Here is a 25,255-nt window from a genome sequence, read left to right as displayed (position 1 = left end):
AGGACTGAGAATGTATGGAAATTTAGGCCACTTGCTGAAATAAGCTTAGGCTTTAGCCTACTCATTAGCAGCAGCTTTTCAAAGCTCTTTTTTTTCACATCTTATTTGGCCATGATTAAATCTATAGTGGAAGTATTCATACATCTAAAAGCAAACTGGGCTTTGAATGAATTCAGGTGTTGTCATGGGCTTCCCCAGAATGGAAATTGAATGTATTTTCAACAGTGGACCTACTAAATAATATTTAAGTCATCAAAAGTTATTTCTTTCCATCTCTTTTCTTTTTAGGTTCTTGGTTTACATGAGCAGGAAGCCTCAGAGTTTGGACATTTCCATGAAGACAAGGGCCATATTTGGAAACTGTTGGGATTAATTGGAGGCATCCATGGATTTTTCTTAGTAGAAAAATGTTTTATTCTTCTTGTATCACCAAGTGCCGAGGTATATTTTAAATTTTATTTATCTTTTATGTTAGGGCTTCATGATATTTGTCTTTTATTTCAGAAATACTTGTTCAAAAGTAATTAACATCTTCATGAGGTTGTCTATTTAAGGGATGGGACTCCGATTTCTAGGACACACAGATCATTCTGACTGAGAGCTTCCCTATAAGCATGATTATTAATTTTTCAAACATCTATTGCTGGCCCATTACTATACTTATTACAGCCTCCTTTTTGACCTCCCTGGCTAGTTTAGAAACAGGAGAATATTTCTTGTCTGAGAATGAAAGGGTTTAAAGGCCTAGCTACCAATCTGTGTTTCGGGTATCTTTCTTAACCCAAAACAAATTAACAAGCAAACAAAAACTTTGAAAATTCCGAAAATTATGCATCGTTTTCTATCTTAAGGACATTTAAAATTATGCAAACAAGAAGCTCAGGAGTGGGAATTCCAGCAAATCTTTTTTTCAGCTTGAATAATTGCTTTCACTGTGTCTGCATTTGATCAATTTCTACATATATGATGAAATGTAAAATGCAGTGTGGCTTATTTTTAGATTTTGTTTCTTTTTGCTGTTATATGTTACCCTGTAAGAAAATAGATGAACAGTTTTGTGGGTAGTTAAAAACATAAATGCTTGTAAAAAAACAAACAAACAAGCAAAAAACTCCAGGAGACTAAAATAAACTTTCCCTACAAAGTCCTGGGATTCTGCAGTCTTCATGGTTTTCTACTTATTCCCTGATTTTCTTCCCATTCACATACTATAAAATGCTTGTACTCAGGGCAAACACTACTATCTTTTAAAAGACTTTTAAACAAACTTTTAAACAAGCAAACACTACTATATTTCTTTTTACTCGGAAAACAAGCCTTTATTAATTTCTATTAATTAGGTATTGTAGGTATAAGCAGAAGCAATATATGTTATAGTCATTTTCCTTGAGTAACTGATGCTATTGGTATTTCTTTTTAAATGTCTTTATTGGAGTATAATTGCTTTACAATGGTGTGTTAGTTTCTGCTTTATAACAAAGTGAATCAGTTATACACATACATATGTCCCCATATCTCTTCCCTCTTGCGTCTCCCTCCCTCCCACCCTCCCTATCCCACCCCTCTAGGTGGTCACAAAGCACCGAGCTGATCTCCCTGTGCTGTGTAGCTGCTTCCCACTAGCTATCTATTTTACGTTTGGTAGTGTATATATGTCCATGCCACTCTCTCACTTCGTCCCAGCTTACCCTTCCCCCTCCCCATATCCTCAAGTCCATTCTCTAGTAGGTCTGTGTCTTTATTCCCGTCTTGCCCCTAGGTTCTTCATGACCATTTTTTTCTTTTTTTTAGATTCCATTTATATGTGTTAGCATACGGTATTTGTTTTTCTCTTTCTGACTTACTTCACTCTGTATGACAGACTCTAGGTCCATCCACCTCACTACAAATAACTCAATTTCATTTCTTTTTATGGCTGAGTAATATTCCATTGTATATATGTGCCATATCTTCTTTATCCATTCATCTGTCGATGGACACTTAGGCTGCTTCCATGTCCTGGCTATTGTAAATAGAGCTGCAATGAACATTTTGGTAGACTATCTTTTAAAAATCTTTTAAAAGACTACTGTCTTTCAAAATATCGGCACTTGTTGCTTATTATCCTCCCTAAATTTATTCTAAAATTCTATTTCATGCATCAAAAATAAGGTGGTTTATGGATGGATAGAAGGATGGTAGATAGATAGATGGGTGATAAAATAGGTGTAATAAAATGTCAATGGTAGGATCTAGGGAGTGAATATCTGAGTGTTGACATCACAGTTCTTTTAGCTTTTTTGTATATTTGAAACTTTTCACAATAAATAGATTTTAAAAAAATTCTGTAGAAATTTTTTCTGTTTTAATGAATCAGGGTTGTTCTTTGGCCTGGGGCCCAAGCTAGGGTACTATAGTAATTCAGGAATTAGGAATGACAGTTTCAATCCCAACACTTTCTTAAAAACTTAGGAATCCCACTTTCTCTAAAAATTTAGGAACTGAACCTCCACAAAAGGAGTTTCTAATCTAAATAAGCATTAAAGACAATAATAAGATCCCCATTTATACACAATAGACTAGCATTCATGGACTGGAAAAACTAATTCAGAAAGCCAACATATCAACTTATGCATAATAATTAGAAATGTAACCAGGTGGAAATGAGTGAAATAAATTCTGAATGTTCAAAAATTATATTTTTTTCAGATGGTCCTTGGACTTGTCAGGGAACTTAAAATGAGTTTTAAGAACATAATTTTAAGATTCATGATATTGTGTAAAAGAAAAGGAGTGTGAATATTTTAGAAGCTACAAGTACTTTAATTGATGAATATCTTTCTGGAGATATTCATTTAGTAGTTATAGGGTACAATACAGTTTCAATGATCATCCTTTTGGTATCTCCATCAGAAAGAGCTCACAATTTAATTTTGCAGTAAATAAAAAGACAATATAAAATTACCACCGTTCATGCCTTTGTAAATCATGACTAGAATTTTTGAGGTTGCGTTCTTTTTTTTATTGAAGAATAATTGATTTACAATGTTGTATTAATTTCTGCTGTACAGCAAAGTAACTCAGTTATACATACATGTATTCTTTTTCATGTTCTTTTCCATTATGGTTTATCACAGGATACTGAATATAGTTCCCTGTGCTATACAGTAGGACCTTGTTGTTTATCCATACTATATATATATTAGTTTGCATCTGCTAACCCCAAATTTGAGGTTGCATTCTTAAAGCATTTAGACTATGCATGATGTTGTAGGGCAGTCCTATGCCCTAAAACATTCATTTTAGCAAGTATTTATCCTGATGAAATTCTCCTAGTACCCTTTTGGTGTCATCCACCCCTTTGGCCAATAAGCAAAATATTAAATAGAGCTGTGGAATTGACAGAGGCTACACCTGTGTTCTTCTGGCTTCAGCACTAATTTTAAACCATCCTCATCCAGCAGGACATGTCACTGGTTAATGGGCATATGGGACATTCCCGCCATCTTGCGTTCAACACTGAATTAAGTGACCAGTCAGGCAGAGGCACATCTGCTTCAACTATCCAGTTGGTAGGTTACTGACCTGAAGTATTCTACTGATTTGATTACCTTCTTTCCTTTATTCCTTGATAAATAGATGAGAATCAGTAGGCTAGATAAGTATTAATAGAATCCACTCCGATTTGCCTATTCTTGATCATGATAAATCCTATTTGGAAAACTTTGCCAAACACCTGAAAGCTGTGTTCAAGGGTAAAATGCATTTTCCACAGATTCAAGTCACTGCTCTCTGCACCTCTTTGAAACACACGTGGATCAGACTGACATAATAAACATATCCTTAATCACTCCCTTTACACGTTTTCATAAAGCAGCCGGCCTTGAGGTTTCTCCAGTCTGAGAAGTCCTTAGTCATGACTAGGTGAGGCCAAATAAATGTTGAGCAAGGAGTTAGTTAGAGGACGTAAGAGTGGAGGGTTCATTTCGTAATGGAGGAGAGAAGTGATTCTGTCCACGGAGATGTCTCATAGTAAGTGCCTTCTGTTACACTGAGTTTTCCACAACAAAGATCTTCCGTGTGAGTTCTCAAAACACAGCCTCCAGTCAGGTTCAAAACAATATTCCCATTTTAATTCTTAAAGTCATAAATAAAGGGACCTGAAAAATATGAAAATATATAACATAGTTAGAAAACGTGCCTCCTATAACCATGGCCTTGGGGGAGGGGGTTACAGTTCAAGAGTAGATTCCTGAGCAGAGAGAAGTAAGCTATTCCTGACACATTAACCTGGCAAAATACAAGTCTGGCAGTAGATTGCAGAGCTAGAGCTAACTCAGGGATGTGAACAAAAAATATTTCTTTACAAAAGCCTTATTGTGTTTATTGTTTAGATACGTCACATGTGGTTTGAAAGAAGATAACTTCAGGCTGAGATTAGTTTTTAAATCACTTTAATGCTGACCTCATTTCTTCTGTGTGAATGAAGGGTCCAGAGCCCCAAGATACAAGCACATCTCGGATGTTAATTCAATGAGTTTAGAACGATTTGACTACTCTAGCTGACTAATAATATACTCACCATTTGTTTTGTTATTTAAGCTGCAAGATCAACCTAAAGAGAAATAGAAATAATTTGAACTTTTAGGATTGTTTGATGGGTCCAATTTCCTGTTTTTTGGGTTTTTTTTTAGTTATTTCTGAGATATGCATTTTGAATTTCCTAGTTTTTTTGTTTGTTTGTTTTTTTGCGGTACGCGGGCCTCTCACTGTTGTGGCCTCTCCCGTTGCGGAGCACAGACTCCGGACGCGCAGGCTCAGCGACCATGGCTCACGGGCCCAGCTGCTCCGCGGCATGTGGGATCTTCCTGGACCGGGGCACAAACCCGTGTCCCTTGGATCAGCAGGCGGACTCTCAACCACTGTGCCACCAGGGAAGCCCCGAATTTCCTGCTTTTTAAGGAAATTTTTTAAGGAAGAGGAACTCACAAATCTTTCCAGTCATCAAAGGAGTTTTAGATATTTGCCTCTAAATTCCTTTACATACTGTGACAATATATAGCTTTTTGGAAAAAAAAATCCTGGAATAAATATCTGAAGTCCTGTCTTTTAATAGTCTTTTGATCTTAATCAGGCTTTGATATAACATAATTTTTTAAAAACCCCACATTTTTCTTTTGTTTCTAGATCCACCAATTTCAGGCAAGAGACCTGTCTACCTCTTCTAATCCGTATCCTTCAGATCCTACCTTCTCAGCCATCCTTCTCCAAAAATAGCTTATCGTTACATCTTTTGAATAACTGCTGTTATTCTAACATGTGAATGTTAAGTTTACTTTCTCTGTTTACATTAAAAAAAAGGCCTATGTCTCACATTAAATTTGTCTCAAAGTTTCCACAATTTGGGGTGATAGGAATATGCTTCTAAAAGGACATGTTCCATAGACAGATAAGAAGTATTCTTTTCACACAATAGAACAAGAATCTTAGGCCTAGGGAGGGAAAGTGTCTTTCCTGAAATTGAACCATGAGTCAGTCTCTGAAATAAAATCATATCATCTCAACTTGTAGAAGTCAATTACAAAATCTCACCTTCGTGTCATGTGAAAGGATGAAAAATCTTTTAAAATTGTATTCTTTTGTAAGTTTGTTGATCTCCTTTCTTAGTCAGCAAGTTTTTTTTTTTTTTTTTCCTGACTGGAAACACCACAGAAACAGCATCTTATGCTACGATGAATGAAATGAAGTGTTGGGTTTGCAATGGTTTCTTCTCCACAATCTACTTAAAGATCAGAAGAAATTCTAGATCCACAGTCTACTTACTGTACAGGAGCAGGGCCAACTGAGGTCAAGAATCAAGAATCATTTTTTTTTTCCTACGGCTTGGGTTTCATAAAGGCTTCCATAATTTAATAATGAATTACAGACTATCTAAGTAGCCTCTAGCTCTCTATGGAAGACTCTGAGCTATGTAAGAGTGCTATTTCCATCTACATGTAGATAGTGGGAAAAACACGCTTGCAGACTCTTGGCTCTACCTTCTGTGTTTGCCTATGAAATTGAAAAGTTCTCATATACTCCGGAGGATCAAAATGTCTTTTGATAATCAACATAACGCTTCATGTCTCGTTTTTCGATAAAATGATGACTATTGCTTATCATTCATATTTTATTTTTTAATTTAAAATAGAAAGGCCCGGAAGATGCACAGACAGCTGAAATTCCTAGAGGCAGTCTGAACGCCCCCAACAGAAAATGTGAGTACCAATTTTAAAAATCCAAACATTAAATATAGAAAGTGCCGTAGAAAGAGGTGGTATCTGTTTTGAAATAAATATGTGAAAACCATGTAAATTTCATATTGGGTATGTATTTCATTATTAAAATTTTGGAATGAAATTTTTAATAAGGGCTCATTCCTATCAGTCTTCGAAACCTACTACACATTAATATCAGTGTTACTTCATTCTTTAAAAATGTTTTCCCCAATGGCTTAAAACTGATCCTCTGGAAACTTCGATTAGTGTAAATACTTACGTGGTTATCAAGGCTCGTTTAAAATCCTGCTTACATGATGATTTGAGCCTTTTACTCCCCATGAAGTCTGGAGACAGCACTGTTTTTTTTGTCTTCTATCACAGTCTACTGATAATTCATCACAAATGTCTATCTCATTTATGATATCGTCGTTAACATGGTGGAGTTCAAATCAGTGCTATCTCGTTATTCACGTCTTATGCCATAACTCATTTGTTTGTATAATTTGCATCCAGTTGTCTTCTTTCTGTGACTTTCTTTCCCTATTTCTGAATTTGATTAGCCGATTTTGGTCAGGACTTTATTCCCTTTTGCTCATGCTTCTGAATAATTCTTAGAACTTCTTTTTTTAAAAGGTCTGTGTTGGTTTTCATCAGTTGCTCCTGAATCCTTGCCCCATTTTTCTCACTGATATTATCCTTTTGTAAACACACTTCTCAATAGTTCAGTGTTAGGCAGTCATGATTAGTTATGTCCATTCTATCAGAATAAGTTAGTTACCTGAGAAGAAAAAGAGGTATTTATTGAATACTTATTATATGCCAGGCAGAATGCTAAACACATTCTGGATTATCTCATTTAATGAGATATGGATTATCTCATTTAATCCTCTTAACACTTTACTGAAGTAAGAATAATTAATATTCAAATTACACAAATGAAGAGACCAGTCATTGGAGAGGGTAAGTCACTGCCCAGGACTACATAGCTACTAAACTCTAGCATTGAGGAACTAAGAAATGCTAATGCAGCAACAATTTCCTTGTGATCATTCATTCAGGCATGCATCCCTGTATTTTTTCACATTCTTTCATTCATTTAAGAAATGTTAGGGCTTCTTGGGTGGTGCAGTGGTTAAGAACGCGCCTGCCAATGCAGGGGACACGGGTTCGAGTCCTGGTCCAGGAAGATCCCATATGCCACGGAGCACCTAGGCCCGTGCGCCACAACTACGGAGCCTGTGCTCTAGAGCCCGCGAACCACAACTACTGAAGCCCACGCACCTAGAGCCAGTGCTCTGCAACAAGAGAAGCCACTGCAGTGAGAAGCCCGTGCACTGCAACAAAGAGTAGCCGGCTCGCCGCAACTAGAGAAAGCCCATGCACAGCAACGAAGACCCAACGCAGTCAAAAATAATAAATAAATAAAATAAATGAATTAAAAAAAATGTTTGAGGATGTTTTAGGCACTGTGATTGCACGGGGGAATAAAATTAGGAATGGTCTTTATCCTTAGGTTGCAATGTGGTTGAGGATATAAATGCTAATAAGAACAAACAAGGTGGTAACAATCACTGTTCTGAATGTGTTTGATGTTTTCACGCCTGTAATTTATTTATATGATTCAAAATATGTAATTACGTAGTCTGTCCAATTCTTTTTTCAGGACATTGGTAGTGATATTTTTCCTTCTAAATATTTAGTTCCAGGAGAAATTTTAGAATGCCAGGCACCTAGAAGGTATATCAGAGACATTTCTTTGTATTTGTTTTTAGAAGAAAGGAAGTGGAAAGAAGCCTACACCTAGTCAAATTAGGAGCAGAGAGTGGCTGTAATAATGGAAGTGGAAGTAATAATGATGGTCTTATTCAAATATTTTGTAGACCTGATATCTTTCTACTTCAGATATCAATCTTGGCATACAGAATGATTAGTGAACAAATCCAAATTCAATTATGCAACTGCCCTTTTTGCCAGGGACATATTGAATTAGCTTCAAATATTTGATTACTTGTTTCATATTACCTCACTGGTGGAACTCAGGATGTGAAAGTCCTATCCACAGTCTGATTTAAATAAACAAAAAGCAGCACGCTACAAGATCCAGGCTGAGTATTACCATGGAAAACCTCTGCTAAGTCAGAAATGTGGAACTCGAAATGACTTCCATGTACCGAAGGAAAGGTAAAGTATTATTGATAGTTCTGTAATGAGTACATTGATTTGCCAGTGAACGCTTGTCTTATCTTCCACTGAGTAATGTTTCCGTTGTCTTAACATGTACAATGTGCTCCTTGTTGTTTATATGCAAATATGTGTATTTGCCTTGCGGCTTGTTACATGGCCATGATCTGACATTTAGAAACCCATCATCAGAGATAACAAAATAATAGGCAACGAAAATAGGCTGCAGTGTTTCTTGGCAAAGTATAAATTGGGTAAAGCTTTTCCATCCAAATGTATGCCGTTAATATCAAAACTCTGTGTAGGCATACGCACAGGCACGGATTGGAAATCACAATTTATTTGTATGCTGCAGTGTTGTCACATGGATTACTTTAAATTATTTGATTTTATTTCCACAAAGAAGAGCTTTACTTCCGAAAATTGGCAGGAACAGCTGAGTGACCTGTTTGCATTTTTAGGCTCAGAGAGCTTCCAGGCAATGCCAATAAGAACTCTCTGAGTTCAATACTTTGATATTTATTCTGTATTTTTATGACTGTTGCTTAAAATCTTCTCATTTTTGTTGAAGGATGAAATGAATTAGGAAACCACCAGAACGATAGAACTGAGTCTCACCGCCATGGTTCTAAATAAAGCATGATTTTGAGATGTAAAATGCATGGCATGTCTTTCCAACACAGGCAATACACTTATCTCCTGGCTGATAGTCTGGGCTAGATCTGCTGTTTACTGAAGTTCCTTATTTCACAGTGTGGGCTATGAAATAAGTCAAATCATATCCCCCCAGTAAACCATATTACAGTGCAGTCCCTCCACAGTCTTAGACCAGGTAACAGAAACCAGAAGGTAACCTCTTCCTATTTTTATTGAGTGTCCAGTTATTAGAATATTCTGGGCAGTTCTGATAGTAACAATAGCAACTCCTAACACCTGTCACACGGTATACATCAACTGAGTAATTAGACTACAGCAATTGATTTTAGTGGCTGTTCTTATCAAATGGTATACCTAGGTAGTTCACTGTCAGAATATGTGTTATCCCTGGAATACTTTTTGTATTTGTTAATGGTTCCAACCCATAACACTAATACACAGTTTTAGGTTTTTGAAAACAGAAATTCTGTCCGTCAAAAACTTGAACCCAACTGTGATCTAATTATTTCATTAATTAAACCCATTATGGTCCAGTTTATTTCACTGGCTGTCTCCTAATCAGATAATGTATATAATGTAATAGAATCGCATGAAGACAGCGTCTCTTTATTTCATCCAACATCTAGTTGGTCTAGTCAGAAAGACAGAACATTCAGTAAATGTTCCAAAGCTAACTTTGGGATCGGAAGGGATGGAAGCGGTTCTGCCGTGGTCACATTTGGGGAGTGAAGGAGGCAGTAGGGGAGGGTGGTTAGCACCAACCAGAAAGGGGAACGATCACAAAGTGGCAGGAGGTTGACAGTTGACTCCAGGAGACTGACACGAGGGGCAGTCTGACTCAGGGGACAGTTTCAGAAAGTAGACTCCATTTTAGTGGCATTCTGCCCCGAGGGTCTTCAATTATTTAAAAATGCTTCACAAAAGACATTATGTGGAAAGGTCATCGAATGTATTTTGGAAAGTTATACCAGTGTTATTTTTATCTTCTTTTGGCACAGCTGAACAGGAGGATAGAAGAGCGAATGCCCTAACATCTCATAATTAGTCAGACCCATTAGAAAAATGGTGACCATAAATCCGTGTGCCATATCGGTTGCTGTATTCACATCTCCGGTCCTGACCTATTTTGAAAGCTGAGGCAAAGTGGAGTTACTTAATCTGGTGCAATTTAAGAATGTCGAGGCTGGAGGGGAAAGTTGATCGTAACCAAAGGATTCCATGAACTATGTAGTGCTTTGTTAATGCTTCTTACACCTTTTTTTTGGTTCTTTAGGCAAAACCGTTAGCTTGTTAGCGATAATGATCCTGGTTGGGGACAGCCTGCATAATTTTGCAGATGGCCTCGTCATAGGAGCAGCCTTCTCGTCTTCGTCCGAGTCAGGGGTGACCACAACAATTGCGATCTTGTGTCATGAAATTCCCCACGAGATGGGTAAGTCTGACAGGAGAATCGCTCTTCCTGCTTGCTGAGAAAATCATAATATATTTCTAGCCGTGGTTTACTAGGCTTCTTTTTCCAACACATGATTGAAAGATGAATACTTTCTGTTCATAATTTATTTAAACCATCAAAAGCAAAGAACTAGAAAAAAAAATTCCTGTACCTCAAGATAGAATTCAATTAGACCCATTTATGATATTTCCTGGATCCAGAAGTGACTCTTTTTGGATTCTGGAGAATTCTATATGGGAAACAGTCATTAAAGGTGGGGGGAAGGGATAAATTAGGAGGTTGGGATTAAGATATGCACACTGCTATATATAAAATAGATCATCTACAAGGACCTACTGTATAGCACAGGGAACTCTGCTCAATACTCTGTAATAACCTATATGGGAAAAGAATCTAAAAATCAATGGATGGGGCTTCCCTGGTGGCACGGTGGTTGAGAGTCCGCCTGCGGATGCAGGGGACGCGGGTTCGTGCCCCGGTCCGGGAAGATCCCACATGCCTCGGAGCGGCTGGGCCCGTGAGCCATGGCCGCTGGGCCTGCGCGTCCGGAGCCTGTGCTCCGCAGCGGAAGAGGCCACAGCAGTGAGAGGCCCGCATACCGCAAAAAACAAACAAACAAACAATGGATGTATGTACGTGTATGACTGAACCACTTTGCTGTACAACTGAAACTAACACAGCATTGTAAATCAACTATACCCCAATACAAAATAAAAATTAAATTAAAATTTTAAAATACTGGCATAATAAAAAGATTCTTTAATTTTTTAAAAAAAACTTCAGCAAAAACTTTAAAATCTGCATATTAAATGTGGGAAAAACATTAATAGGAGAACTTTTGATCCATTATGTCAGCAAACAGGCCAGTGAGATAAAATAACATTTAAATTAAAGCCAAACCATGGTTCCATCAACCTGATTTACACAAAATGTCTAAAGCCAAGTGTAACATTGAAATGACAGGCGTATGGTATCAGATTCATGTAAGACCCTTTTTCTGGATAATCTTAATAACCCATGTAATTCAAATCTGCCTCCCAGGAACCAAGAGGAGACGGAATAGACATTTCTGAAACAGGTCCAGAAAGTGGAGAGGCTGGTCCCAGGCACACGTGTGCTCTAGAGAGAGGGCTCTTGGCAGTCACTCTTTCTTATCTCACTTTCACATTTACATTGCCCACTTGGGCCACCCCTGACCTCTTGGGTTCTGTGTCTATTGCCCAAAGTCCTGTCACTGATCATCACTGACCCATTCCTCTCTGAGGAGTTTATCCAAGGTCCTTCCTGAATCCGTTAAGACATACCTGGTCTGGGGGCCATATCGTATGGTCCTATTTTAGCTACTATGATAAAACCCAACAGAGGAGGGTGACAGTCTGCGACAGGCCAGCAAAAATGTCTGAAGACCTGTTCATAGGATTAATTACGCAGTAGAACTAGGAAACTGAGTCCCCAGGCTGTCTTTTTTTAAAAATTTTTTATTGAAGTCTAGTTGATCTACAATGTTGTGTCAATTTCTGCTGCATAGCAAACTGACTCAGTTATACACATACAGACATTCTTTTCTATATTCTTTTCCATTATGTCTCTTTATTGAACTTCAGCCTCTTCTCAATCCCAAAACTAAGAAACAGAGCCTCTCAGATTACAAGATCATTCTTCTTTTGGAGGAAAAGTGTAGAGGGAATAAGGTCGTTTTTCTATAATTAAGGCAGTAAAACATTTTCTAAAGGAAAAATTTGTTTTCCTAACCAACTTTTGCCATGATTTAAAAATCTCCTTAAGTCATTTTCTCTTTCTCTTTCTTAGCAGTTCCTGCCTAAGTAAAAAAAAGAAAAGCCTATATAATGTTTACTACCTTGGGATTTTGCCTGGCAAGTTTCCAGGTAAAAAGCTTTAGAAATCCCAGGGCAGCAAGTACTTTGTTTTGCATTTGTCTCAGTTGAATATGTCACAGGACATTAGGAAGTAGAGAGTATGTCACAGTTCTCTCTGTATATACTGTCTTCCAGAGCAGTAAAAGGAACAGAACTCCTGAAATGTAACTTCCTAAAGTATAATGAGTTAGGCTATAAATCCTAGAGAAATATAAGAAAGTGTTTTATTAACTGATCATTCAATGTTACTTATAAAATTGGCCCCAGTTGCTGAAATTTGAAACAGATAGCACACGAGTTGAACAAAGGCATCAGTTAAATGATAATTCTAGTTTCTTTTCCCTTAAATTTCAGGAGACTTTGCTGTGCTTTTAAGCTCTGGACTTCCTATTAAGATTGCCATCCTGATGAATCTTATAAGCGCTTTAACTGCCTTCATAGGACTGTATATTGGGCTCTCGGTATCCGCGGATCCATGTATTCAAAACTGGATCTTAACAATTACTGCTGGGATGTTCTTATATTTATCCTTGGTGGAAATGGTAAGCTTTGTGGTTTTCCTATTTTGTTTTTCCAAACACTAAAAATGCAAAACAGAGAAAAAGCAGCAAAACGGAAGGGTCGATGGGGAGAAGAGAAGAAGGATAGAGACAAAAGTATAAAAGAGTAGGGAAATATTCTGTGCAATCCAAGAAGGTAAGTGGTAGGCAGAAGAAACATAATTTGAGATTCAGAGAATATTGACATTCTTTTAACTGAAATTAAGTGGAATGTTTGAAACCTTTATAATTGTCAAAAAGTGATTGTCATTTCATTCTGCTCCAGCTTTGCATCTATAAAAGATGCCTATACTTCCAGCTGAAAAGTTCTGTTAAACAGCCAGCCATTTTGTTTATACATTAGAAAATATTTCAACTGAATTTGTCATTAAATTAAAGAGCTCTTTGGCTTAATGAACCAACCCTATCTTTAAGTTGCCAAAGCGCTATCATGCTGGTGAAATGAGAAAGATGATTATGGTATTGAGTCTCTAAAATTGCAATATATTTTTCCTGAAGAGGTCCTTGCTGACATTAATGGTTAACTCAATCATCACGTTTCATCCCCTAGAATCTGAATTGAACCTGGGAAATGTCACATTTTTTTCTTGCCTCTTAAGTTCTGTTCTCTGCAAGATAAACCAGTTTTTTAAGGTCACCTTCTATTAGATTGTTTACAACTTACATGTCTTTTTTTTTTTTTTTTTTTGGCTGCGCCATGGGGCTTAGAGATTTTAGTTCCCAACCAGGGATTGAACCTGGGCTCCGGCTGTGAAAGTGCCAACTCCTAACCACTGGACCACCAGGGAATCCCCTACAACTTACATGTCTTAAGAGAAAAGTCATAATGATTTTCCTGTCTCATGGGCGGGAATAAGGCAAATTAAAATGGCATAAATTAACAAAAGAAATATATATTTGTAAAATCATCCATTTTTTAAAAGAAGTCTTTATTGAATTTGTTACAGTATTGCTTCTGTTTTATGGTTTGGTTTTTTGGCCACAAGGCATGTGGGATCTTAGCTCCCCAACCAGGGAACGAACCCTCACCCCCTGCATTGGAAGGTGAAGTCTCAACCACTGGACCGCCAGGGAAGTCCCAACAAAAGAAATATTTAAGACTTAAAATCAATAGAAAGCCAATCTGATCAGAAATAAAACATGTGATTACATGCATCCTGGAGCAGAAACGTAAAATAAACAATCTTGAAGGTCATGTGTGGAACAGGGCCATTGGGGTTGACTAGTGATTTGGCAGAAACCAGCGATTGTCCTGGATGTAAGTAAAGAGACTGTTTCATAAGGGAAAAAATCTGGAAGGCAGGAACCTGGGCTTTTACAACCAGAAGAGTGCATTCTATAAGCAGAATTCAAGAAGGGGACTCTTCAAGTAAAACCACCATCTTAAACTGCACTGTGGGGACTTCCCTGGCGGTTCAGTGGTGAGGACTCCACCCTTCTGCTGGGGCTTGGGTGGGGAGGCACGGGTTCAATCCCTGGTCAGGGAACTAAGATCCCCTATGCCTGTTGGGGCACAGCCAAAAAAAGAAAAAAGAAAAACCCACTGTAAATGCTTCTGACTTTTTGGTGGTCTTTCTTTCTTTTTTTTTTTTTTTTGCGGTACGCGGGCCTCTCACTGTTGTGGCCTCTCCCGTTGCGGAGCACAGGCTCCAGACGCACAGGTTCAGCGGCCATGGCTCACGGGCCCAGCCGCTCCGTGGCATGTGGGATCTTCCCGGACCGGGTCACGAACCCGCGTCCCCTGCATCGGCAGGCAGACTCTCAACCACTGCGCCACCAGGGAAGCCTGGTGGTCTTTCTTAATTCTCATGAGATTCAAGTATATGAGGTAAACACCAAAATGTACTTTCATATTTGGAAATGTTCTTACATATTGTCTATGATACTCGGGGAATTCCCTAATCTTGGTAGTGAATATAGTCAAAGGTGCAGCCGATTCTACCCATCTTTTCTGAACCCCGGTCCCCAACCCGCAATCAGTGTTAGAGAATCCCGCCATCCTTCCACTTTGAGAAATCCGGATATCTCACCTTGTGTGACTTAGAAAGTACACGGCCACTCATCACTGAATGTCGTGAGCTCTACCTTTTATTTAAAATGTCTGTAGATCCATCCTTAAGTTCACTCTGGAGCCTCCTAATTTTCAGCTTTGCATTTCTTTTTTTTTTAAACATCTTTATTGGAATATAATTGCTTTACAATGGTGGGTTAGTTTCTGCTTTATAACAAAGTGAATCCGTTATACATATACATATGTCCCCATACCTCTTCTCTCTTGTGTCTCCTCCCTCCCACCCTCCCTATCCCACCCCTCTAGGTGGTCACAACAGCTTTGCATTTCTAATTCCTTTTTTCTTTATGAGTTCATCGGGGGCAGTTGCTATATTCTTTTGAAGTTGATTTTGTGTTTTAACACAGTGTAGTCTCTCTTCAAGTATGATGGATGTGTATGTACGTAGTTAGTCCTTTCTCTTTGTCTCCTAAAATTGACCTGAAAAGATTATCAAGAACCATTTGAGCCCTAAGCTAAAGACATCATTTTCCCCTCGATGTTTGTTCTCCCAGTCTTGTAAGGATAAAGAATTACTTGTAAGAAAACAATGTGGCTGACATCCTATGAAATTCTAACTAGAAGAAATCCTGACCTTATTGCAAATTACTATTGGCCAAAGAAAAATCAGTGTCCTGGCAAAAAGACAGGAAAGAAAATCCTCTGAGTTTCCTGGGGCTACTTCCTATAATCCAGGTCACCTGCTCTCACGGCCTTTTGAGTAACTTCTAAACAAATACAGCTCTTTCACATAGTGGCAAGTTTAACTGTTGTACTCTGGGGCCATGCCAAAGAAAATACTTTTTTGTCATTTCAAGGGAAGAAAACAAGGTTTCAAGACTCTGTACAACAGCAAAGAAAATAAATGACGGCCACTAAAGGGTAAGGGGGAATACTTTCATTCATTGGCTACTTACCAAATTCTGGAAATTTACCAGGCATCTTCTGAGCAGGGTTAATGTGAAAAGATTAGCTAGATTTTTGCTTTGCTTATTTGTTTCAAAGAAATTGGGTGTGTGATTTCAAACTCCTAAAAGGAAAAGAACTGGGGGCAAAAATGGGGCCGTTAGCAATGATGCCAACAAAGCAGAAAGTCTTCACCAGGCAAGTCTGCCAGCCTAAAATTCTCCCGAGTGGTATCGCCTGATCCAAGCACATCACCTCTCAGTTCCATCGAATGGCTTCTAAAGTACATTAAGAATGAACGCAGCTCTGGGTGGCCAGAGGAAATTCATTTGCTACTGTAAAGAGCCGTGTGCTAGACTGGGTTTCCCCAAAGCAGAGTCTAAGACAGAGGCGTGTGTGAAGTCACTCAACTTGGCAGGTGATCCCGGGGAGCAGAAGTGAAGGGCAGGCGGAGTGAAACAGAGAAGGATAAAAGGTCAATAGAACAATGGGTTTTTATTAAGTTCAATACCACCGTGGGGCATCCGCCACACGGGACCTACTGAGGGGGCATCTGTCCCCATTGTTCGTTAAGCATCGCCTCCCACATTTCAGGGGATACATGCCTGAGTGCCAAGGGAGTTCCCTGGCAGTGCCATGCCATCACGCTGAGGAGCCCAGGGCAAGAGAAAGAGGAGTGTAGTGTAGACCTGAAACAAGGCTTCGTGCAGGACTAGTTAACGCGCTCTTGGAAATGCTGTCTGCCGCAGTAGCTGGGGTGAGAGATGGGCTGAAAGAATATGAAATAGCACACACGTGCTGGCCATTAACAATTGACCCATCCACCACTCAGATATGCTTCTGGTCCTTCACTTTGGAATTGCGTCTATACCAAAGCCCCTGCAGAGCGGTAGACAGCAAAAATCTCCACAAAGACTTAATAAAGGTAGTTAGTGGAAACAGTCTCTAAACCCTACTGGTCTGGAGGCAGTATTTGATATTCATGATCTCTGTCCTTCCAGCAGACAATCTTGATTCTCCCCACCTTCAGGCAGCACTGTGGCTGACCTCGATTTCATTCCTGGTAGGACACCCAGATCTTCCCTGAGGGATCCTTTTTGTCTTTGTCAGGCCATAGCTCCTGTGGTTGCCTGTTCACCATTGTCACCAGGCATGGAAACACCAAGAAAGGCTCCAAGGAATTCTCAGGTTTCCAGATACAGTCCTTGCTTACTCCACTGTGTAGCAATCACCCTACTCCTCATGGGAAACCACTGATGATCGTTGCCATCAGCATAATAACTTCTTTCTCTGTTAGTTGATACATTAGCATGAGATGCTCAAGTGACCAGGTGGTAGACATAACTTCAAGTGCAGTGGAAACATTCCCTGGCGTATTCTCCCCACGAACAAGGATCTGTGTGATCTGATGGTGCTAAAGTTTGCAGGAACGGGAAGCACAAATCCTAAAAGCAGAAAAACTGGCAATGATTATATACTATTGCTTCATGATTTTGCCTATTGTTTCTGTTCTTATTTCTATTATTTCCTCCCTTCTACTCACTTTGCATTTAATTTTCTGATCATTTTCTGGCTTCATGAGGTGGAACGAGGTATCATTGATTTTAAATGTTTTCTCCTTTTCTAGTATAAGCATTTAAAGCTGTAAATTTCCCTCTTAGCACTGCTTTGCTGAGTCTCATGTATTTTGATATGTCCTGTTTCCAGTACTGATCATTTTGAAATGTTTCTAAACATTCACAACGTCTCATGATTTTTTCTTATTTGACCCATGTACTTACTGTATGAAAGTATGTTGCCTAATATCTCAATATTTATAGCTTTAAAACTATCTTTTAGTTATTTTAATTCTTGCATAGTCAGAGAATGTACCTTGTATTATTTTAGCCCTTTGAAATATTCTGAGACTTTTTTATGGCCCAGAATATGGTCTATCCTGGTGAATGGCCCCATGTTCACTTGAAAGGTACATGAGTGCGACTGCTGTTGGGTGAGGGGTTCTGTGAATGTCAATTAGATCGGGCTGGGTGATAGTGTTATTCATATTTTCAAATTCCATGATTTTTTTTCTCCACTAGTTCTGTTAATTATTGAGGGAATGCTTGAGGGAGTTAGAATACAGACCTAACTTGGTGGGTTTCCCTATTTCTTTCTTAGTTCTATCAATTTTGCTTCATGCATTTGATACTCTGATATTAGATGCACGCATATATGGGGCTGCTACGTCTTCTTAATTGAATGGATACTTTTATCACCATGCACGATCCCTCTTGATCTCTGGTAAAAGTCCTTGTCCTAAGTCTTCTTTGCCTGTTGTTAATATAGTCACACCTGCTTTCCTGCTTACTATTTGCACAGAATATGGAAAGTAAGTGGTAGGGCTTTGAAAGAGTATTTGAAGTGACGTAACAGGAGAAATGTCTGATACAATCAGCAGTGTCTGTGATTCATATGTTAATATCCATGTATGTTGTTTATCTTATTTCCCTAAATCTTATTTAAAACAAATCTATTGGTTTGTGATCTTTTTCATACTCCCATGTTTGCTACAAAGATTTCATGAGATTTGTTCTTTATAGATATAATAGCCCCTGAAATATATACATGTGCCAGTCTTGGAAGCTTGTGAATATGTTATCTCACATATGAAAAGAAACTACGCAGGTGTGATTAAGGTTTAGAATCCAGAGATGGGAAGATTACCCTGGATTATCTGGGTGGTCCCAACCTAATCACCAGTTGTGAAAAGTGGAAAACCTTCCCCAGCTGTGGTCAGACAAAGATATGTGACGACAGAAAGGTCAGAGAGATTTGATGTTGCTGAATTTGAAATTGGAGTTAGGGGGCCAGGAGCCCAGGAATGCAGGCAGCCTCTAGAAGCTAGAAAAGACAAAGAAACAGATTCTCCCCTAAAGAATCCGAAATGGAAAAATACGTTACCAGATTCAGGTCCGGCTGCTCCCCGCTGGAAAATCAATACCCGAGAGGCAGTTGTTGGTAGAAAGGAAAATTGCTTTTAATGAGAATGCTGGTGATCTGGGGAGATGATTGACTCAGTGTCCCCCAAAAACCATCTGCTTGGCCATGAAAGTTTTTAAAGGGAAAAACGGAGGTAATCTCAGTTAATCATTGAGATGGGGGTCAGAGTCGTCACCTTGTTGACAGGCTTGTTGACTTCTTGTGATGTTTCTTTAGATGCTGTCTTGTTCACACAGTTTGTCCACACTGTTTGTTCACGAGATTACTGAAGGGGAAGCAAGGGAAGAGATCTGGTCACCTGTTAATTATTCTTCATTTCTACTTCTTTGATCTGCAGAAAGAACCAACAAGTTAGGCAAGGTATTGTGTGAGCACAAGATCTGATAGGTGTGCTAGGGCTGGAGATGAGTAGAGCATGGAGGTGCCTGATTGAAAAGTTAGTTACAGCGTAGCTTTGCTGAGTGGACGAGAAAGGGGGTTTCCTGCTGTGGGCCGTTTCCTGCAAAGAGCTGTTTACAAATCCCACCCCCCTCAGATATCATCCCATTTCTATGGGATTAGGGATGAAGGTCTGTCTTCTGTAGCTGCTTCATGCTGTGAAAGGGCCTCGAGGTCTTAGTGTGAAAGATACTGACATGGGTTTGAAGCATCTCTTGGCTGACAGCTTCAGTTGCCCGTTTACATACACAAGCAGACAAAGTTACAATTATTTTGATGCCTACAAAGATACAGATTATTATGAGCAGTAGTGTTAATCCCATTCTCTTAAGGCCAGTGCTTGGAACTGTGCAAGCCATAGATTCAGTTCCGCTCTAGATGGAGCAGCTTATGTCATGACTGCAGTGTGGTCGTCATGCCGTTACTTCCCTCTTGTGGCAATTACACTGTCTGTAAAACAACTCAGGAATGTGCATCAGACACTGTCTGTGGCCCTCTTACCCTAATCATTAACTGCTTGAACCTGCTCTTTTGTGACCCCGGAAGGCCTGGGAGACGTCAGCTTTTCTACAGACAAGAGGCAGAGGACACGAAGGGGCCTTTTCACTTGGGGGGAGGGAGCCCACAGGGTTCTGCTCGGTTCCAAACACATTGATTTTAGCCTGGTGAGACCCAAGTCAAATTTCTGACCTGCAGACTGTAAGATAAATTTGTGGGGTTTTGGGGGGGTTTTTTTGTTTGTTTTTTTGCGGTACGCGGGCCTCTCACTGTTGCGGCCTCTCCCGTTGCGGAGCACAGGCTCCGGACGCGCAGGCTCAGCGGCCATGGCTCATGGGCCCAGCCGCTCCGCGGCATGTGGGATCTTCCCGGACCGGGGCACGAACCCGTGTCCCCTGCATCGGCAGGCGGACTCTCAACCACTGCGCCACCAGGGAAACCCGAATCTGTGTTGTTTTAAACCCCCAGGTTAGTAGTGATTTGTTAACAGCAGCCATAGAAAACTAATATGTCTCTGTGCTACTGACCTTGGTTTAGATGTGCTCGGGAACAGAGGCAGCTATGTAAGAGCTTCTCATTCGAAGTCTGAGAACTGAAAATTCCTTCTAAGAAAATTCCCAGAACTAAAAAAATCAGGAAGATTTCTCATAGCCACCATCTCTAAAGTTTATAAAATCTCTCAAATAGAAGGAAAAGACCAGCCCTGGAAGTACTGTTTTTTTTCAGCAGTTTGGATAAGAGAGACTTTATTTTTAACGATATGATTTATTATTTAAAGAATAAGTTAATTCATTTTGAAGAGCATTAAGCAGGTTATGCCAAAGAAAGGTTTATTTTGGATCCGAAACAAGATTCAAACCTTTAGGCACTTTTCCTAAGGTTTTAAATCCTGCAACACTGTTTCCATAGCAACAAGCCCATAGAAATCTCAAGGGGCTATCATGATGGATGTGACTGGAGATGTCTCTAGAATGGGGATAACTGCACAGCTGCCTAGGATCTAGTATGTTAATAGCATCCAAGCTGATAGTGGAGGAGCTGTAACTCAGAGAAGTAGGTACAGAAGAAGGAAGTGCCTACCAATTCATGCCAAAGCAAAAGAAACTCTCATGCCCCCTCCGTGTACATCACAGGGAATTAATTGAGGATATACCTTATTTCCAGTCCTCTCCCTCCACCAGTCTTTCTCACTACATAAATCTCTGGGTTGCTTCCTCTTCTGCTCTGCACTTGGGTTTTTTATTTTGGTTTTTTGTTTGTTTGTGTTTGGTTTTGTTTTTTGTTTTGATGCTCTTTTAAAACTTCTTTTCACCGACATAATAATGGGAGAGGAAACAGTAAGATTGAAGAGGAATCACTTAGAGCAATTTGCTTATCTACCTTCTTCTGGAAATAATATCCTCCAAGTAATATCACAGCCACCCTTTTGCCTGGAGCATTTTTCAATTACCAGACAATTTTCTTTGTATGAAAGGCAGGGTAAAGAATAGTTTGAATTTTTGAACTTAGATCCTCTGCTTTGAAAATATACCCAAACACAGAAAAAAAAAATCCCTCTATGAAACCCACTCAGTAAATAGGATTATCAACAGTCCAGATGAAGGGCATTCACTGGCTTCTCTACAATTATTTTAGTTTAGTAAATATAACAGCTTTAAGATTGTGAATTGGGTAAAAAGAACATTGACTGACAAAAGGGCCACCCTCCTAGCTAGGTTTCTCATCTTTTTAAAAGCAGGTGGCTGTAATATTATGCTATTCCTACACGTTTAGGATATTTTGGTCCTATTCCCTGTTCGCATCATGCTTTCTTTATCTTCCAATTTATTGCATTTGATTGAGTCTTTCTTTCTCAGAGAACTTTAAATAAATCCAGTGCAATTCAATCAATAATCTATAATCCCAAGTTGGCTCTGGTAAATGAATCCTTTATCCAAAAAAACTAGTAAGCTATCCTTTCTTTGAAGTTTGGCAATATCTAGGTGTAATGACCTTTAAACAATATTCATCTATAGAAAAGGGATATTTTGTTATGAAAGACATAAAATAATCTTGATATGAATATTTTCTTTCAACAAATACTGTACTTGAAATCAATGTGTATAACTGACATCGTTTAAACGCTTCTGCTGTGAAAAAGTGAGAAGCATTTAAAAACCATTTCAGGTAGCACAATGAATATAACTTAACGTTCACAGTTATTTCTTCACAAAAACAAGAAGTATGAAAATCATTCTTACCAACAATTTTGAAAGATTTCCATTCTCTTTCTGTAAAAAAAGAGATTTCTCTAAAGATCACTCAAAGCCTACACTTAGATATTTTCTACTGAGAAAATGATTAACAGACCCAACTCTGATGAACACTGAGCTCTGTAATTTTTAAAAATTGGCCACCAGAAATGTGTGTATTTTTTGCTCTGCATGTTTTTTTTCTTCTAACTAGTTTCTCAGACCACACGTGCATGCGTGCACACACACACACATCTTCCAAAGCAATCCATTTCTCAGGAAAATATTACAGCTGACTGATGACTCTCTTTTCTGAGCTATACAATTAAGAGTTTGTCTAACTTAAGTGCTTCCCCTAAGGAAAAAAATGGAGAAGTGAATAGTTAAATACAAGTTAAAAACGGGTAATATCTTTGTCTCTCTGAATTATATGTGACAATGATATGGTCTTTGTCTTACAACTCAGTTTTCAAAAGAGAAATTTTCATTTATCTTCTGTGGCAAATGGCTTTCATGAATACCATTGAGAAGGCAGAAACCTATAATATCTTGTATTTGAATATTTAACAAATAAAATATCTAATGCTGAATTTTTAAAAAGAACCTTATAAGCCTCCAGTTTGGTGATCTCAGACACACTGAGAGCTGTGGCCCTTGCTTTCTTGCTTGGTAAGGAAAGTTAAAGCTACTGTATTAAGTTGTTTTACAAACATAGCTACTAATTTTAAAAGACCTAAATTCGAAACAGGACTCGTGTCAGTGGGAACAAATCTCCCAATTTCAGGATATTGTTGGCTCAACATAGTAATTTGTGTTGAGGGCACTAATTCTATTCACGTGGGCTCTGTTCTCATGACCTCATCAAATCCTAATTATGTCCCAAAGGCCCCACCTCCTAATACCATCACATTTGGGGGTAGGGTTTCAACATATGAATTTTGAGAGGGGACAAAAACATTCATAACATGACATTTTATGCTCTGGGACTTGGAGATCTAAACATAACCCAGAACTTCATGTTTCTCAGTACAAAGTGAATGCAATAAAACCTTAGTAAATGACACCTCTTCCTACCATATATTTTCTTAGATGTAATCTAGATGCTACTTATTGTAATATTACAGTAAACTAAAGAGCTAAAGAATTAATCAAAGTTTTTGAAACCTTGGAGTGAGTGAACGTGTGTGCGTTCATTGTGGTAAAATATTCATAACATAAAATTTGCCATTCTAACCATTTTAGGTGTACAGTTCAATGGCATTAAGTACATTCTCGTTGCTCTGCAACCTTCATCGCCATCCATCTCCAGAACTTAAAAAATCTTTTCATACTGAAACTCCATACTCATTAAACAACAGTACACCCCTACGCCCAGCCCCTGGTAACCACCATTCTGCTTTCTTCTCTATGAATTTGACCATTTACTGTAGGTACCTCACATTAGTGGAATCATGCAGTATTTGTCCTTTTGTGATTGGCTGAGTTCACCTCACATAATATCTTCAAGGCTCATCTGTGTCATAGCATGTGTCAGAGCTTCCTTCCTTTTTAATGTTGAATGATATTCCATTGTATGTACATCACATTTTGTTTATCCATTTATCTATCAGTGGATACTTGGCTTGCTTTCACCTTTTGACTATTGTGAATAATGCTGCTATGAACAGGGGTGTATAAATATCTGTTTGAGTCCTTGCTTCAATTCTTTTGTGTATATATCCAAAAATGGAGTTGCTAAATCATATGATAATTCTATTTTTAATTATTTTAGAAACTGCCATACTGTTTTCCATAGTATCCGCACCATTTTACATTTCTACCAGTGGTAGTCAGCGTTCCAGTTTCTCCACATCCTCACCAACACTTGTTATTTTCTGTTATTTTGATAATAGTGATCCTAATGGGTGTGAAGTGGTATCTTATTGTGGTTTTCATTTGCATTTCCCTAATGATTAGTGATGTTAAGCGTCTCTTCATGTGCTTATTGGCCATTTGTATATCTTCTCTTTGGAAGAATGTCTATTCAAGTCACTTGCTCATTTTGTAATTGGGTTGTTTGTTTTTTGGTTGTGAGTTATAGGAGTTCTTTATATGTTCTGGATATTAACCCTTTATCAGATACATGATTTGCAAATATTTTCTCCATTCCATGGATTACCTTTTCACTCTGTAATGTCCTTTGTTGCATAAAAGTTTTAAATTTTGATGAAGTCAAACTTGTTTCTCTTGTGTTGCCTAAGCTTTTAGTGACATATCCAAGAAATCACTGCCAAATCCAGTGTTACAAAGATTTCCCCCTATGTTTTCTTCTGAGAGTTTTATAGTTTTAGTTCTTACATTTAGGTCTTTGATTCATTCTGGGTTAATTTTTGTATATGGTGTAAGGTAGGAGTCCAGCTTCATTCTTTTGTGTGTGGATATCCAGTTTTCCCCATTCGTTCAAAGGACTGTTCTTGCCCCATCAAGTTGTCTTGGCACTCTTGTTGAAAATCAATTGGCTGTGTATGCAAGAATATATTTCTGGGCTCTCTATTGTATTTTATTCACCTGTATGTCTGTCTTCATGCCAAGACAACACTCTTTTGATTATTGTAGGTTTGTAGTAAATTTTGAAATCAGGCAGTGCAAGACCTCTAAATTTGTTCTTTTTCAAGATTGTTTTTACTATTTGGTGTCCCTAGAGATTTATATGAATTTTAGGATGGATTTTTCTGTTTCTGCAAAAAAAAAAAAAAAAAAAGTCATTAGTATTTTCATAGGAATTGCATTAAATCTGTAGATTACTTTACCTAGTAGTGATACCTTAACAATATTAAGTCTTCCAGTCCATGAACATGAGATGTCATTCCCTTTATTTGTGCCTTCTTGGTTAAGTTTATTTCTAAGTATTTTATTCTTTTCAGTACTGTTGCAAATGGAATTGTTTCCTTAATATCCCTCCTCTTCAGATTGTTCATTGTTTGGATAGAGAAGCACAATGGATTTTTGTGTGTTGGTTTTGTATGTTACAACTTTGCTGAATTTTTCAATTGTATTTTATTTATTTTTTTATTTTTTCGGTACGCAGGCCTGTCACTGTTGTGGCCTCTCCCGTTGCGGAGCACAGGCTCCGGACGCACAGGCTCAGCAGCCATGGCTCACGGGCCTAGCTGCTCCGTGGCATGTGGGATCTTCCCGGACCGGGTC

The 25,255-nt window shown here is 38.6% G+C and overlaps 1 protein-coding gene across 4 annotated transcripts in view; it reads left to right on the top strand.

The window, feature by feature from the left end:
- SLC39A12 (solute carrier family 39 member 12) overlaps positions 1 to 25,255 on the top strand; it is a 69,679-nt gene that overhangs the window by 33,154 nt on the left and 11,270 nt on the right. For 2 of the 4 annotated variants that reach the window (XM_029238799.1, XM_029238802.1), the window contains exons 7-11: positions 289 to 441; positions 3,441 to 3,551; positions 6,170 to 6,236; positions 10,351 to 10,509; positions 12,762 to 12,949. In XM_029238799.1, coding sequence (XP_029094632.1) covers positions 289 to 441; positions 3,441 to 3,551; positions 6,170 to 6,236; positions 10,351 to 10,509; positions 12,762 to 12,949 — 678 coding nt within the window. The remainder of the gene's footprint in view (positions 1 to 288; positions 442 to 3,440; positions 3,552 to 6,169; positions 6,237 to 10,350; positions 10,510 to 12,761; positions 12,950 to 25,255) is intronic. The other 2 variants (XM_029238800.1, XM_029238801.1) reach the window with 2 other exon arrangements.

The sequence above is a fragment of the Monodon monoceros genome, unplaced genomic scaffold (assembly GCF_005190385.1).
Source record: "Monodon monoceros isolate NGI ecotype Baffin Bay Population unplaced genomic scaffold, NGI_Narwhal_1 Super_Scaffold_21, whole genome shotgun sequence".
Lineage (NCBI taxonomy): Eukaryota > Metazoa > Chordata > Mammalia > Artiodactyla > Monodontidae > Monodon > Monodon monoceros.
The sequence above is the reverse complement of the archived record's forward strand: the minus strand, read 5'-3'. Positions and strand labels throughout refer to the sequence as shown.